This window comes from Equus asinus, chromosome 6 (genome assembly GCF_041296235.1).
Source record: "Equus asinus isolate D_3611 breed Donkey chromosome 6, EquAss-T2T_v2, whole genome shotgun sequence".
Lineage (NCBI taxonomy): Eukaryota > Metazoa > Chordata > Mammalia > Perissodactyla > Equidae > Equus > Equus asinus.
In genome coordinates, this window is record NC_091795.1 from 69,864,705 (window position 1) to 69,881,278 (window position 16,574).

At 33.0% G+C, this 16,574-nt stretch overlaps 1 protein-coding gene across 6 annotated transcripts in view; it reads left to right on the top strand.

The window, feature by feature from the left end:
• MAP4K3 (mitogen-activated protein kinase kinase kinase kinase 3) overlaps positions 1-16,574 on the top strand; it is a 192,572-nt gene that overhangs the window by 147,422 nt on the left and 28,576 nt on the right. For all 6 annotated transcript variants that reach the window (XR_011504080.1, XR_001396757.3, XM_070512205.1 and 3 more), the window contains 7 exons: positions 747-805; positions 6,496-6,534; positions 6,774-6,827; positions 9,607-9,649; positions 11,363-11,522; positions 12,376-12,488; positions 15,853-15,894. Coding sequence is in view for 4 of the 6 variants with exons in the window: in XM_070512205.1 (XP_070368306.1) it covers positions 747-805; positions 6,496-6,534; positions 6,774-6,827; positions 9,607-9,649; positions 11,363-11,522; positions 12,376-12,488; positions 15,853-15,894 (510 nt within the window). In the remaining 2 variants the exon portion in view is untranslated. The remainder of the gene's footprint in view (positions 1-746; positions 806-6,495; positions 6,535-6,773; positions 6,828-9,606; positions 9,650-11,362; positions 11,523-12,375; positions 12,489-15,852; positions 15,895-16,574) is intronic.

Genomic DNA, 16,574 nt, shown 5'->3' on the forward strand with positions numbered 1-16,574 from the left:
GAGTTTGAGTCAAGCACATATATTATTCATCCCTTTAAATTTCAGTTTTTAACTCCACAACCTGCAGCATTCAGTGGAAGTGTTTAAATAGTTGAGGAGCTGCCTCAATATTCATTTAAAATTTTGCTACTTAACTCTTTAAAAAATTGTTAAAATTCTGTAAATGCAGTTTACAATCTTGTTAAAGTTCACGTGTATAATTTACTTAAAAAGAGCACTCTTTTATATCTTTAAAAAATTATTATTACCTGTGAAGAAGTAGTAGAAATATGTGAGTGTGAAATGAAATATATATTTCCTTAAATATTTATGGAAATATGTGCATAATTATTGCAGATCTTATATACAAAGTCAAACCAAGATTTTTGTTGCTTTTTCTCTTCTGTAAGCATTTTTGCTTCATTATAGCTTGAGAATGAATACCTTTAGTTAAGCTTTTTTCTTTGTAAAAACTGATTTTTACAAATGTTAATTACCATATTAATAATCATAATTGAAACTTGCATATATTACTCAAATGAGTTCCCAGAAAAATACTGAACTTAAATAATAAAATACATAAATCTGGACTATAAACTTATGAAATCTTTTATTGTTGGAAGTCCTACCATGCCTTCTTTTTAAGACCATACAGCAATACAGATTTATTTGCAGTCTGGGGTTTCTCTTTAAAAATAATGTATATTAGCTTATCGTGATTTGTGATATACTACTACTTTGCTAAATATTTTATTTTATACTATTAGGATCTACAACTAGAATATGGACAAGGACACCAAGGTAGTTACTTTTTAGGTGCAAACAAGTAAGTAAAGTTCTTTTAAAATTAAATTCAAGAATAATTAAGTTGCCTTAACATATTGTGTTTTAATATTTTTGGTAGTAAATTGTATTAGTCTGGTAGATATATTTTATAATATGCTTTTAACTTTTTTCATTGCTGTCTTGCTAATCATCTAGTCAATGGTTGTCATAATGGGGACATCACCTTAAATTTTTTTTATCAAGCTGCTTTGTAGACCTTACTTGTTAGAAAATACCAAGTACATTACAACTGAAGATAAATATATGTTTCAGCAATTTATTTCTTTTATTTTGTAAAGTTAACCTTACAAAACTTGCTTGGTACATCTCCCAGGTGTGTTGGCCTCTGAAAACAGCTGGAAATATTTCATACTGTTTAGAAATCTTTATCTTAACTTTTTAGCTGTTGAGAGTCTTTTAAAAAGTAGATAGTGGGTAAAATGTGTCTAAAATCTTAAAACTTTTCAGTTCATGCAAGAAATAAATCCAACAGTTATTCAAGACCTACTCTACACCAGGCACTGTCCAGCTGTTAGAGCACAGTGGTGAAAAGGCAGCTTACAAGGTGTCACAACTTAAGTTGTTCATAGGCCTGAGTTAGCAAGATGTGGGGACAGGACTCTGCTGTTCCCTGTAGATTCTCATTTCCTGAGTTTATGGATAAAAGATAATTTATTTTAAAAGATAAATTATCTTTGTAAAAGCTAAATTTATAAGAAAATATTATTTGAATTGCCAAAATCTTCTAGCACGGTAGATATTATTTTAATAATCAGAACAACTTAAAATTTCAAAATACAATTTGTTACATTAGAGAGTTCAGACATATGTACACACTCGTATTTTAAGCAGTTGAGAAATGGTGACTGAAGACAAGTAGCTCAGATTTAGAGATAATAATGCAAAATCATGGCTCTCTTCTTTTTTTATAAACTGAACGTTTAATTTAAATATACTCTGTTTTCTCAACACAGAAAAGACTTTGAACAACAACCTAAAGAAATGTGTTAGTTTTGATTTAAGCCAAACTTCAGTTAATACTATGAATTGGGTTTTTAAAATTATTATTAACCTTATTTATGTTTCCTAAAATGGAAAACAAGTGTAAAATTTCCCTAGTATAAAAATGAAATTTTATATAAAGAGTAACCATTTGCTATTTATAGTTTGTCCTAATTTGTGGATGGACAGCAAAGGAAGGTTTGTCTCATGGTAGGTTAGCAAATAAAAAATTCTGAAGTGTTTTTTATGTTATTTTGTCTAAATTTGAGGTCACTAGTTTTAAGGACCTTGTTAGTAAATTTTGGTATATTTTAAGAGGCTGGATAATTTGGGAAAATATTTCATTTACTTTTTTTGGTTCATTTTAAGTATATTTTTAAATTATTTACTTGTAAAAATACAAAAAGATAAGGCCCATCACTAAATGTTTTTCCAGATTCCTTAATTCCCATTGTCTGATTTCTGATTGTTAGACATTTTCATAGTATATAGTTACTTTGGCTAGGTAAAATGTTAATAATTTGCCCAACCTTCGTTTTTTGATTAATTGGATCCCTGCTTAAGGAACTGTATTCTATATAACGAATCACTGGCAAGGTAGGTTGGCCAAAAGTTTGACCTTTGGCTGTGTTTTGTGTACAGGTATATACATACATGTGACATGAGCATGGATGTAGCACTTCTCTTATTGTACTGATATGTCTGCTTTATTCTCGTGACTAGGCAGTGTTTTAAAACTCACAGGATTTCCTGCTTTCTCCATAGGTGATCAGGCAGACAGATTTCCATTTATGGGTTTCTACCTATTCCAGACCATACAGGAATTATCTAAGATAGTTTTGGGTGTTTTAAATAGAATGCATGTGTATTTTGACTTACTGGGTTGTTTTCTTTTCCTTGAATTCTGTTATTATTGAGACCAACTTTTATGACCATTTAAAACCAACAAAATAATATTTTTAAAAGAAAATTTGCGGGCCAGCCCAGTGGCCTAGCAGTTAACTTCACACTCTCCACTTCAGCATCCTGGGGTTTGCCAGTTTGGATCCCAGGCACAGACCTACCCACTGCTTATCAAGCCATGCTGTGGTAGGCATCCCACATATAAAATAGAGGAAGATGGGCACAGATGTTAGCTCAGGGCTAATCTTCCAAAAAAAACCCGATTATTTCTAATTTTGTTACTAATGTACTAATGTAAAGCAAAAATTCTAAACATAAATTCTCTTCTGAAGATTTAAATAATGGTGAAAAGAGTAAATTGATTTACACAGTTCCTGGCACAACTGAGGGCAGTAGCAGTAAATGCCAGATCTGGAGTCAGAACTGTCCTGTAAGCTACATGACTGAGAAAGTTACCTCAATTTTCTCTGGTAAAAGGGGGATTAAAATAGTACCTGCCTCATAGGGTGCTGAGGCAAAATGGAATCATCACTGTAAAGCATTTAGCACATTTAGGGCTTAGTACATACTTACTAGTTGCTCTTATTTGTAGTATTTACTCAGTAAGTAATTGTTGATTGTAAGAACAAGTGAAGATGAGTGAATAAAACTGCTCTTTGGTTTTAAAGAAATAGGGAGTTTTTTTGTTTTGTTTTCAAACATAATCAAAGCAGTACTTACAGATTGTCTTGAGCCAATTAGGCAATTTTGAAAGATTTTAGTAACCAGCAACCTGAATTCCTTAGCTAATTTGAATATGTAACTATTTTGGCAGTGGTTTTTTACTTTTCTCCGTAACAGTTTCTTCATTTCATTAGTTAAATCTGTGTTTGCATGTTGTTCCATTTTTAACTTTTTCATCCAAATTTCCTAATCATTTTAGATTGACTTAATAATTCAGTATCTCAGGGCATCATTTTTGTTTTGTTCATTATTTTCTGAAAATTCCATAACAGAAGAATCGAAGTGGACTAGTGAGTAGTGACGTTGTTGTATGGCACTCAATCTTGGTGATTAAATCAGTATCACATTTTTTTTCTCCAGTGCTCTCAAGATACAGTATTTACTCTAAATCAACCTTTTAGCAAATTTAGCCATGTTTCATTTTCTCTTTTATAAAGCCTGAAAAGCAAATCATATATCCTACTTTTCATTGACTTCACGAATTCTGTAACTTTATTAACAAAATATCTTACATGGTAGGAGATTTACAAGTAAATGAGTAAAAAATATATATGAGTCCCTAGCCGTAGGTAGCTGCTTTTTCATGTTCTCTTATTCTTAAGAGAACCTAGCATTCCCAGGAAGATTCTTTTTTAAAAAGTGAAGTGCCATATAAGTCCAATTAAATATGGTAACTGAAAATAAACTATATTTTAAATTCTCCTCTTAATTATTTTCAAATTCTAATCTCTACTAGAAAAAGGAATGCTTCAAAAATTATTGTCATATGCTTAAGAAAAAGTTTTCTTCACATCTTCTAAAATGATGTAAAAGCCCACTGTACAGTTCAGAGATATTATGTTTAATTTGGTAAAATAGTTTAAAACAACTCTTGTTAAATTTTTGGTCTCAGCATCCCTTGACAGTCTTAAAAATTATTGAGGATTCCATTGAGCTTTTGCTTATATGGGTATAACTATCAATATTTATAATAGTAATGGAAATTTAAACTGAAAACTTTTCAAAATATTAATTTATTTAAAATAGTAGTATACTCATTATATGTTATCATAAATAACATTTTTTTGTGTATTAAAAAAATTCCTCATCGTTAAGGACCGATTCAGATGCCACTTCTTTATGGTGCCTTCCTTGTAACACTACCTGATTCCTGTCATGAGACTTAGAAACAGCAAATAATTGTAGTAAGAGGCTTTATATATGTCACTGTAATACAACAAACTTTTTGCTGAGGCCTACTAATAATATTTTTTATGAAGAATAGCTATTTTTTCCTGAAACAAAATAATATTAGTAGGAAGAGTGGCATTGTTTTATATTTTTTACAAATCTCCTTAATATCTGGCTTAATAGAAGACAGATTCTCATGTCTGCTACTAATCTGTTGAGATATCATGCATCTTGTAGTCTCCAGAAAACTCCAAAGTTTCATTCTCAGTGAAAGAATAAGAGGGGAAAAGATAAATGAAAATAGTTTTGACTTTGCAGACCATCTACAGGAGACTAAGGGCCCCCCCCCCCAAGATCCTCAGACCGCACTTTGAGAATTGCTAAAGAAATGTTGCATCATCAATAATAATAAAGACAACACTAATTGAGTACTTACCATGTTTTAAATTACTATTCTAAGTATTTTATTTATATTAATTAACTATATCTTCAGATAAGCACTTTGACATAGGTACTGTTGTAATTCCCATTTTACAGATGTGGAAACTGAAGCATTGGGATATCAAAGTAACTTATCTAAGGCCACATCACCTTACAGTGGCAGAGGCAAGATTCAGATTCATGCTTTCCTTGCTTCACAACCTGTCATCATTTTGCTCCACTGCCTCTAGGCAGAAGCTCTGCCTTTCTAGAGCTGGCCGCTGAAGAGCTTTGTGGATAAGATAATGCATTTGACTGAAGGAGTCAGTTTTCTTTGTCTGCAAAATAGGGTTTTCAATTAGTTTATGGTTTTCCCATGTCATTTACCACTGCAGGTTTAGAACTTCATCCTTTTTTAATACTTAGTTTATTATTAAGCTGTCCTAATTAAAATATTTGATGGTTAAAGTCTATTGTATTAATTGTTTATACTAGCTAACTGTGTCTTTCAGTTTCTCTGGTTTTATGTTTTGATGATTCTGTGGGCAGTTTTTTCCAATACATAGGAGAGAAAAATGCTTACAAGGTACTACCTTAACTTTTGAGGAGAGGAGATTTTCTGCTGCGTCACTTTTACCTCAGTCATCTATCAGTAACCATATTTCTGTCTATCCTCTTAGCTTTAAGAAGGCTATTGAGTTTTTAATGCTTGAAGAGTGTAATATAGGAGGTATGCTGCATGAACTTGCAGTGAAAAGAAGTAAGGGAACTTCAGGAATGCCATGAGTTCTCTCTTACATTCCTGAATATCAGAGTTTTATAAATTGCTCCTAATGATAAAATCCTCACACCTGGTCTGATACAGGCTTAGTCTCCCAAAAGTGTAAATGTGTTTGCCAGTACACCACTGGAGAACAGATACTTCAGGTAAGTGAGTGTCTTCTGTGAAAGCAAAGTGCTACTACATTCATGTATTCACATCACATGCATGCATGCTTTTGCAGAGAGATCCAACATGTTGAGTTTCATTTTGTAGGATTGCCTGAGAGCATGGTGTTTTTTTAAATTGTGTCACCTTCCTTATTTTAAGAAAAAGAAAATATAATTTCAGGTGTCAGGTAGAATATTCCGGGTAAGATTTGAAGCCTGGAAGCCCCTGACTATGACCCTGCAATTATTGTTTTGTCAGTCCTATTGTGACATTTCATGGTGGGTTGTCCTCTGTTTGAATTGGTATTTCTCAATAAACATTAGGATTTATTTTGTTCATTTAAAATACATGTATAAAGACATCAGCAACAGAAAATAGAGATATCTCATTAAATGTAACTCGATGTTTTATGATATAGAGATTATAGTTGTGCCAAATTTTTAGAAAATGCTAAAGAATAATTTAAAAATTGTGGGTAAGGTTAAAGTGATGAAAATATATAGTTGGTATTCCTTTGCTTATTTGTTCACTTTTTTTTTAAGGAGTCTTCTGAAGTCTGTAGAAGAAGAGTTACATCAGCGGTAATTTTAGTTTTTAATTAAGCTTAGAATACTTTATGTCACAGATGAGTAAAGTCTGTTTGCCCCCTTCTCTGTCATGTAGCCTAAGATTGTTTTGTCGTTTTAATTCTGAATCCTGTAAAGATATAGAAATAAAATTCTTTCTTGCAGTAGCCCTTCCTGTATTTTCTAAAATTTCTTCTTAAGCCGTTTTGGTGAAGTCCATTTAGTAACAATGAAATTATCCTTCTTATCTTTAGAGGGCATGTGGCACATTTAGAAGATGATGAAGGGGATGATGATGAATCTAAACAGTAAGTTCTAGTTCTGTTTTTGGTAAAAGAAAAAGTGTCATTTGACCTGATTTCATAAATCTGACAGCTTAGTATTAACAGTGATTTTAATATTATTAGTAATATAGTGTCACGGGTCGTACCACAGTTTCTTTCCTTTTCTCTATTCTAGTTGTATTAGTTCAGATATCATTAACAAAATAACATAGACTGGTGGCTTAAACAGCGGAATTTATTTCTCACAGTTCTGGAGGCTGGAAAGTCCAAGCTCAAGCTGCTGGCCAATTTAGTTCCTGGTGAGAGCTCTCGTCCAGCTTCAGATGGCTACCCTCTCCCTGTGTCTTCATTGCATGCATACAGAGAGAGAAACGTCTCTCCCTTGTCTTATAAGGTCACCAATCCTATCCGTTTGGGACCTCACTCTTATGACCTCAGTTAACCTTAATTACCTCCCCAAAGCACTGTCTTCACAAATACAGTCACATTGGAGTTAGGTCTTCAACATATGAATTTTGAGGGGACACATAGCATTGTGTTTCTGGTCCTCCAAAATTCATGTCCTTGACACATCTGAAGTACAATCATTCCATCCCACCAGCCCTGAAAGTCTTAATTCATTCCAGCATCAACTCTAAAGTCCAAAGACTCCTCTCAGTATCATCTAAATTAATCTGATTTAGATCTGATGATCTCTGGATCACCTTCAGGATAGTTTTTCCTTCTTAGGGAAGAATAGTGCATGTTTAGATAGCTCTGTCATCCTGTCTTTTCAAATCCAAGGAGTCCAGCAGCCTTCCTTCATTTTGTCTTGTCTCCATCCCCTTCAGTTCAGACTGCCAGTATTTGTGCTGGTATAGTCCCGTAAGTTCTTTATTGAGTGATAGTCCAGCCACACTCTTGGTGTTCTCTTCAGAACATGCTTTCTCATGCTGTTTCTGAGATAATATGGATAGGCTGAAAAATTTTCAGATTTCAAGTTCTGGTTCCTTTTGTTTAACAATTCCTTCTTCAACTTATCTGTCTTCTCTCATTTTGCTATAAGCAGTCAGAAAGATCCAAGCTGCTCCTTCAGTACTTTGCTTAGAAATCTCCTCAGCTAAATAACCAATTTCATCACTCACAGGTTTTACCTTCCACAAAACAATAGAATATGAATATGAACACAATTCAGCCAAGTTCTCTGCCACTTTATAACAAGATCACATTTCTTCCAGTTCCCAATAACATGTTTATCATTTCTGTCGAAGACCTCACCAGAATGATCTTTAATGTCCATATTGCTGCCAACATTCTGTTGATGATTATTTATGTATTCTACAAGAAGATGGAAACTTTCTCACCAGCTCTCCTCTTTTCTTTCTGACCACTCACCAGAATCACTCTTAATGTCTATCTTTCTAGCACACACCTCAGAATTCTTCCAGCCTCTACCCATTACCCAGTTCCAAAACTACTTCTGTGTTGTTAGATATTGTTAACAGCAGCACTCCACTTCTTGACTCCAAAATGTCTCTTAGCTTGGGCTGTCATAAAATAGCGTAGACTGAGTGGCTTGAACAACAGAAATTTGTCATAGTTCTGGAGGCTAGGATATCCAAGATAAGGTGCCTGTCGATCTCAGTTCCTGATGAGGGCCCTTTTCTTCGCTTGTAGAGAAGTTGCCTTCTTGCTGTCCTCGCTTGACCTTTTCTTGGTGTGTGCACAGAGAGAGAGAGAGATCTCTTCCCCTTATAAAGCCACCAATTCTATTGGATCAGGACCCCACCCTTATTTACCTTAATTACCCCCTGAAAGCCCTTTGTCCAGATGGAATCATATTGAGGTTTAGAACTCCAGCATACGAATTTTGGATGGACACAATTCAGTCCATAGCTCTAGTTGATAACAAAGAACTTTGAAAAAAACAAATTAATAAATAATGTTATAAATCTGTCAATAATTGGTAGCTGCTGTAATTATTACTGCAACTACAAAGAGATTCATTTTGTGGTTGGTTAAATTTCATCTGATATGTTTCAAATAAACATACTTTGGATATAAATGTATTTTTAAAGGGGGAATATTTTCACTTATGTAAGCATTGATATTTAATCCTTTTAGGGTTTTTTGCTTTGTTTATTTTTTTAAAAGAAAGATGCAGTTTCGTGGTAGAGGGAGAAGAGCACCTGACTAGTAGTTGGAGACAGAGGCTTTCTTTCTGCCTCACTACTCTTGTGAACTTGGATCAGGTTACTTAACCTCTCTGGCCTCAGTTTCCTTATCTTAGAGTTTATGCTTGATCATCTTACTTTTTTGTGCTGTTAAAACTCTGATCCTGAGTCATAATGAACCTTAGCTTCAATCAAATAAATTCTGCCTATAATTTCATAGAGCATGTTTGTAGCTTTTGATGAGCTTCATTAGAGATATTTCATATCTAACAATAGTAAAAATGAAGCTTGCATTGTGATAGATTTTTATGCTGTATTATTTTGCTATTTTTCTTTAAACCAGTTGTTGCTTATGTTTTTATATTAGTTACCTTTCAAATGATATAAACTGGAATTGTCGTCATCTTTCCAGTTTTAATTACTGTATAGTATTTGAAACCAAGAAAGCATATCTATTCAATTATTTCTAAATAATACTTTATTCTATCATAACTTGAACATTTCACAGATTTTTTGGAAAACTCATAATTATAAAAAGGGACTTGCTTATGCAAGTTTTTTTCTGTATCCTTGAAAACTTACTTATATTTTAGGTAATGATTCATTTGTAAAATGAAGAGTTCTAATTCTAAACTTATATGTTTTTGTAGTTCAACCATGAAAGCAAAAGTTCCACCTCCTTTGCCACCAAAGGTAGGCAGATTTGTTTTTTAATTGGAATGTGTGTGTGTGTGTGTGTGTGTGTGTGTGATTGTTCTGCTACTTTAATACTGTATTAACAATTACTCTGTAGCTTATCTTCACTTGGGATCCACAAAGAAAAATCATGAAAAAGGTACTAACCCTGATATAGGTAGATGATTGGGATTATTTTTATCTTTTTTAAATTATCTAACTTGTCATTTAGTGTTTATTCTAAATAATAAGTTCTAGAAATTTGTACATGAAAATGATTATACTAATGGGTTAGTATTATTTCACCTGTGTTAGAAGACTCTTTTTTTTTTTTTTAAAGATTGGCACCTTGAGCTAACAACTGTTGCCAATCTTCTTTTTTCTTTCTTTCTCTCTTTCTTTCTTTTTCTTTCTGCTTTTTCTCCCCAAATCCCCCCAGTACATAGTTGTATATTTGAGTTGTGAGTACTTCTAGTTGTGACACGTGGGACACCGCCTCACCGTGGCCTGATGAGTGGTGCCATGTCCGCACCCAGGATCCGAACCAGCAAAACCCTGGGCCGCTGTAGTGGAGCGCGAGAACTTAACCACTCGGCCACGGTGCCGGCCCCTTTTTTTTAATAAGGTTTTGTCCTCAAAATCTACAATCTTCTGGTAACAGATTTCCTGAGAATAGGTAAAGGATAGTGATTAATCATCACAAGTATTTAATTTTCAGAAGGTACTTAAATATACAAAATAGGACAGTAATTTTCAAAACTTTTTTAGCAACAAAATCCTTTTATCAGACAAAAGCATCATAACATAGTAAAGTGATCCCAACTGATGGGGTTTTTTAAAGGTAAAACAAGTTAATATAGTAGTGGTAATACAAATTTATAAGTTAATATGCATAGCAAATTTTACTTATAAAATGAACTGTTTATAAAATGAGCTGTTAAAAGGTTTGAAATCAAGAGTTACAAATGAGAATTGGAGTCTGCCAGTGTTGGCATCCAGTGTATTACTATGTTTTGTTTTCATTTGATACTTTTGCGAAAATCATGATTCACAGGTAAAGAATACAGTGCTTGCTTGTTTAGTTTTGCATCAGTGGAAGCATAGAGATCTGAATTCCAGAGAGAGAAGTTCTAAGCAGTCTTCCTAGTAAGGGACACATTTATAAGAATCTGTAAGTTCTCCAAACCTTCAGCTGACTGGAGGTTTTTCCCTTGTCTGCACAGAATGTTTCTCAGGCATCCCATATTGCTGTGTTAGTATTCTCCAATATTATGAAATTTTAATCGGTATCTTCTGTCCCCAGTCTGAAAGATGAAGCATGAACATAAAGGACATTGAGTGTTCTAAATGAGACAGTTTGGGTTAGCCTTCTTGGGAGCTGAACTTTGGTTAGCCTGAATGTTTAAAATAAAAAGAGACTCATTTAAACTGGAGATTAGAAAGACCAGAAGATATTTATTTGGCATGCCTATGTGAGAAGGCATGTGAGGAATTAATAGAAAGAGGCCTTTTTTTCCTGAGAAAACATTTTTATGTGCATTTTTTAGGATGTATTTTAAGATAATCTGTATCAGATAGTTGAATAACCTTGAAACTCAGCTAATAAACACCATTTGAGAGCTTCTGATATATAATATTTACTTCAGAAAAGACATTTAATATTTTTCGTGTTTAATGAAAAGTGAATAATTTCATGTTTAATCATTGGTCTCCTTTTCTGTATTATTTTAGCCTAAGTCCATATTCATACCACAAGAAACTCATTCTGCTGAGGATGATAATCAGGGAACAATCAAGAGATGTCCCATGTCAGAGAGCCCAGCAAAACCATCCCAGGTGCCACCTAGACCACCACCTCCCAGATTACCTCCACAAAAGCCTGTTGCTTTAGGTAAAGGGGGGAGCCGGGGTAAAATAAGTGTGTTGCCAGGTTTTCATACTGTCTGAAAACAGTGGAGGGAATCTTTGTCTCAAGAGATTATTTGAAGTTCCTTTGAGGAGAGGAGAAGGAAAGCAGTGGCCATGGAGATGTTCTCTACTCTTTGCCTCATGGTTTGAAGTGTTTTTATGACAGGATTACGTATGACTCAGCCTGGGATATTTTGCCCCTTTGTCTCTCCTTTCATATCTAGCCTTCCCTCTTTTGGAGAATTGTTTATTCTCAATTCATCATTTATCTGTAGTGTGGAACAAAAGAAATTAAACTCTGAACAAACAAGGAAAATGCCTTTTGGTTCTAGGCTACTTCTGTTTTAGAAAAAAAAGAGGGTACTTTATCTAACCCCTTTATTTTATTTTGTTTAATCGTTTTTAGAAAAATCATTGTCACTATTTGCTACATATTTGCCTCTGAATTAGTACTAGAAGATGCTGTTTTAATACTGTAAAATTTCTTGTGTTTTATGCAAAGGAAGCAGTTTTAAAAAGAGCAACTAAAGTTTTTTGGATAATATACTATAAATTGCCCTTTCCTGAAAGTAGTTACGTATTCAATATTGCTTTGTTGTCTTTTTAACACAAATATATGTACTTAGATACAACCTGAATTTAAAATTGCCTATATGCCAGAAATAGAGACATAGAAGACACATATATAAGACTTAATATTCTGATTGGGTGGTCCCAAATGAAGCTGAAATTGTCTCAGAGATAATATTTTCCTTTCCTACTTGATAATTTTCTGAATGAAAATTTTGGTAAAAATTAATCCTTTTTTTAATATATTTAAACATATCTTATTGAAGGAAATGGAGTGAATTCCTTTCAGTTAAATGGTGAACGAGATGGTTCATTATATCAACAACAGAATGAACACAGAGGCACAAACCTTTCAAGGAAAGAAAAGAAAGATGTACCAGTAGGTATTTGTATTCGTAAGCTCTACTTGTATTTGTTTCCTTTTTCACTATTAAATTTTGCAATTTTCACTATTAACTTTTTCAGTTATAATTTAGTTTTGCAGTTATGGTTAGTGAAAATATAACAATTATATGTTTTACAATTAGTATATTGGTATTTTAGTGTATTAATTATAATGATAATAGATCGTCTTGAAAAAAGATAACTTTGTTATGATAAACTTGAAATGATGGCTTTCTGTTCAAATTAGGCCTATTTGTCATATAGTGTGTTATAAAATGTGACCTTTTGTATACAGGTAAACACTTAGTATTCATGTGATTGTTCAGAAAAGAGCTATGCTTATTCTCGTTGATAAGAATTGATTCTTAAGAGTTCCTAAGTTATGAAAAAAATTTCAAGAAGTTATGGAAAGAAGGACATGGACAGATAAGGAAAGCTAGAGCTTGTATCCCAGAACAAATTTCTAACTGTAGATTACACAATTTATGATGTTTCTACTCTTACTCAAAGAAAATAGCTAACAAAGAGGCAAAATTAAGATTATTTTCTAGTAGATATAAGATATCACTTCAGGAAAGATGAAATTAGCCTTAGGAGCTATTTCTGTTATAAATATTAGGTAATATTAGGTAAAACACTATAACTATTAAAACATAAATAGTATTTATCAGGGAGATTAAAACTTTTTAACATTTGTAAAGAATTTACTCTTCATCATCGGAAGACATTTATCTGTCATCATAGAACTTAAAACAACAAAAAATCCTTAAAATCTCCAATTTAGCAGATGCCGATGAGATCATGGAATGAGATAGTATTTTTTTGAAGTTTTTGTGTATAGCAATATTTGTTATTTTTATAGAAATTTCTAGTACATTTAATATGTTCATGTGCATGTAGCTATGGTTTTTTGCAGTAAGCACATTGCTAGAGGCTTTTGTATTATATCTCTTTAACTGTTTTTTAAGACTTCACTATATAGTATTACATACTGTTTTTTGTAATTCAATTAAGGCATTTGAATAGGATTATCCATTGTAATTTGTGAAATTTGGGACATTTTTAACAAGAGTGTAAAATGTCCTTCAGGAATGGTTTTTATAAAGGTTAGTCTAACTGATCAGTGCCTTCTTGCTTTAATCAGTTTAAAATTTGACAGCCCTACCAATGCAGTAGTACAAAAATGCACCTTAATGACTCTGCAACACAGTATAATAACCTTTGAGAGAGGTATACGTTTTTTTACGTGTGAATTTTTTTTTTTTTTTTTTTTTTTTTTTTTAAGATTTTATTTTTTCCTTTTTCTCCCCAAAGCCCCCCGGTACATAGTTGTGTATTCTCCGTTGTACGTTCTTCCAGTTGTGGCATGTGGGACGCCGCCTGAGCGTGGTCTGATGAGCAGTGCCATGTCCGCGCCCAGGATTCGAACCAACGAAACACTGGGCCGCCTGCAGCAGAGCGCGCGAACCTAACCACTCGGCCACGGGGCCAGCCCCTTACGTGTGAATTTTTAAGCCACTTTTTCTATTACCTTGTTTCATTAGGATAAAGAGCTAGAACTTAAACTAACAGTCTCAACAATTCTGAAATAAATAATGTCCATGATTGTATCCTAGGATAAACAGTATCCGTGGTATATTGAAACATGGGTACAATTTGTGCAGCTTCTTGAAATTATTTACAGCCAATTCTGTCAGTATTTAAGTTAAATCTGATACTTATAACATTCAGAGCTCCCCAATTAAAAATGATGTTTTGCTAAAATATATAAGATAATTTAAGGACATCAAAATAAAAATAAATATGTAAATTATTTGCAAAATGGGAAAAAAATTATCAGAAGTTGGTGGTAATAATAGGATGTACATTCTCATAAGCATATCTACAAAGTAAAATTCATGTAATCTTAATTTTAGAAGTGTCTAATGGTTACTCATATAAGCAATACTACACAGAATATTTCATTTTTATCATATATGTGAAATCACTTAACAGCTTTTTAACTAATTTTTGTTGCATCATTTAAATAATTCAGATTTATATCAGATTGAGAAAAGATTGTGATATCATTCCTTAAAATGTTATTACTAAGATTAGCCTCAAAAGAAATCTAGACTTTTATAACATTTATGTTTAAAGTATAGTCTCTCCTAAGGAGATCCCCTCTCCAGGGGACAAGTCCTATACCCCAGGAATGTAGCCCCTTGGAAAAAATATCTGATATTCTTGGGAATATTTTAGGTGAGCTAATGTGCTGTTTTTGCTCTCTTTATAATTATCAGTGTGCTCTGATCAATGATTAATATATTTGAATCCATCAAAATTTAAAACTTCAATTGACAAAATCATTGTAAACAAGGTTAAGATAATCTGTAGACTAGGAGAAAATATTTGTTATATATGTAACATATAAAGAATTCAAATCTAGATTATATAAAGAACTCCAACAAATAGATAAGAAAAAGATAGCTCAGTAAAAAAAATGGGAAAAGACAATTCACAGAAGTACTGATAACCAGTAAACATTTTTTAAAAGGATTCTCAACCTTCCTAGCAGTCAGAGGCATGCAAATTAATGGGAAAACGTTTTTTACTAATCAGTTTGACAACAATGGATTGTCTGTGAGACTGTAAGGAACCAGGACTCTCATACCTTGCTGCTGGTGGGTGTGATGTGATATGGGCACTCTGAAAGGCAGTTTGGCAGTCAGTATCCACCAAAATGTAAATGGTACAAAGCCCCCATGTTCCAGTAGTTTCACTTCTCACAGTATACCCTAAAAGAACCATTCACGCATAAGGTGTATGTAAGGGTGATCATTTCCACATTGTTGTTATAGTAAAAAATTGAAGATAACCTAGCTATTCAATAACAATTAGGGAATGGCTAAACAAAGTGTGTTGTATTCATACTGTGCTGCAGTTAAATGAACCAGATCTATATGTACTGATATCAAATGCTGCCTGAGACCCAATGTTAGTTAAGACAGAGAAAAAGTCAATAAACCGTGCGTTACTATTTACGTTCTAAAACACACACAGAAACAGTATTTTCTCCAGAGACATGTATGTAAATATATACAGAAAGATCTGGAAGGATGCACAAATGCGTGAGTACATATAATTACATAAAGAAAGGTTTGAAAGAGTACATACCAAACCGGTTTTTTGTGGGGCAAGTACTAGGAATAAGTGAACTGTGGAAGGATCATAGAGAACTTTAGCCTTATCTGTAATGTTTTGTTTTTATAAAGAGAATGTATTCATGTATTTTATTCCAATACATGTGTTTGAAATGCACTATTGTTATATCAAACAGTAACAGAAGTGGTGTAAAAATGCATTTGTTCTTTTTCTAGAAGCCTATTAGTAATGGTCTACCCCCAACACCTAAAGTGCATGTAAGTATAAATATCAAATAGGTTGTTTTCAAACTAATATACAGTGACAAACAATTGCTTGAATGTGTATCTTTGGTTAGATTTTTTGCCTTTTTGAAAGAACCTCCATTATTATTGGAAAAAAATCTGATTGCTCGTTTAAATATTTATTAATTACATCCAAAAAGTATCTTTTCAAAATAAAATGATGATAAATTATACATTTTAAAGCTCCTTTATTCTGAAGTTTGTTAATATGTTATTTGCAACTATTTTTGAAGAAATGTTAAAAAAGGCACACGAATATAATGGGAAGTACAAAATGGAGATATGACACATTTTTTCTAACGTTTTGTCAATTACCAGAAACAGAATTTTAGAACTGGAAGGAACAGTGAAGGAGCATCTGGCCCAAACACTTTTTTTCGCCCCTGAGTAAAACTGAAATCCAAAGTCTGAGTCACCAGGATCACAAAACTCCACCCAACTCTAGCCAGACCTAGAGCTAGAGCTTAGATGTCCTGTGTTATAGTCTGTTGTTTTTTGTTTTTTTTAATTAGACCCTCAGGTCTTTCTTAGGATTAAAATTGTTAATATAATTGTAGGTTAGTATGAATAGAACTACATTTTCACTGCTACAAATCTATAAAACCTTATGTAACACTGGTTTAGAGGATGTCCATAGTTTCCAGTTTTTAAAC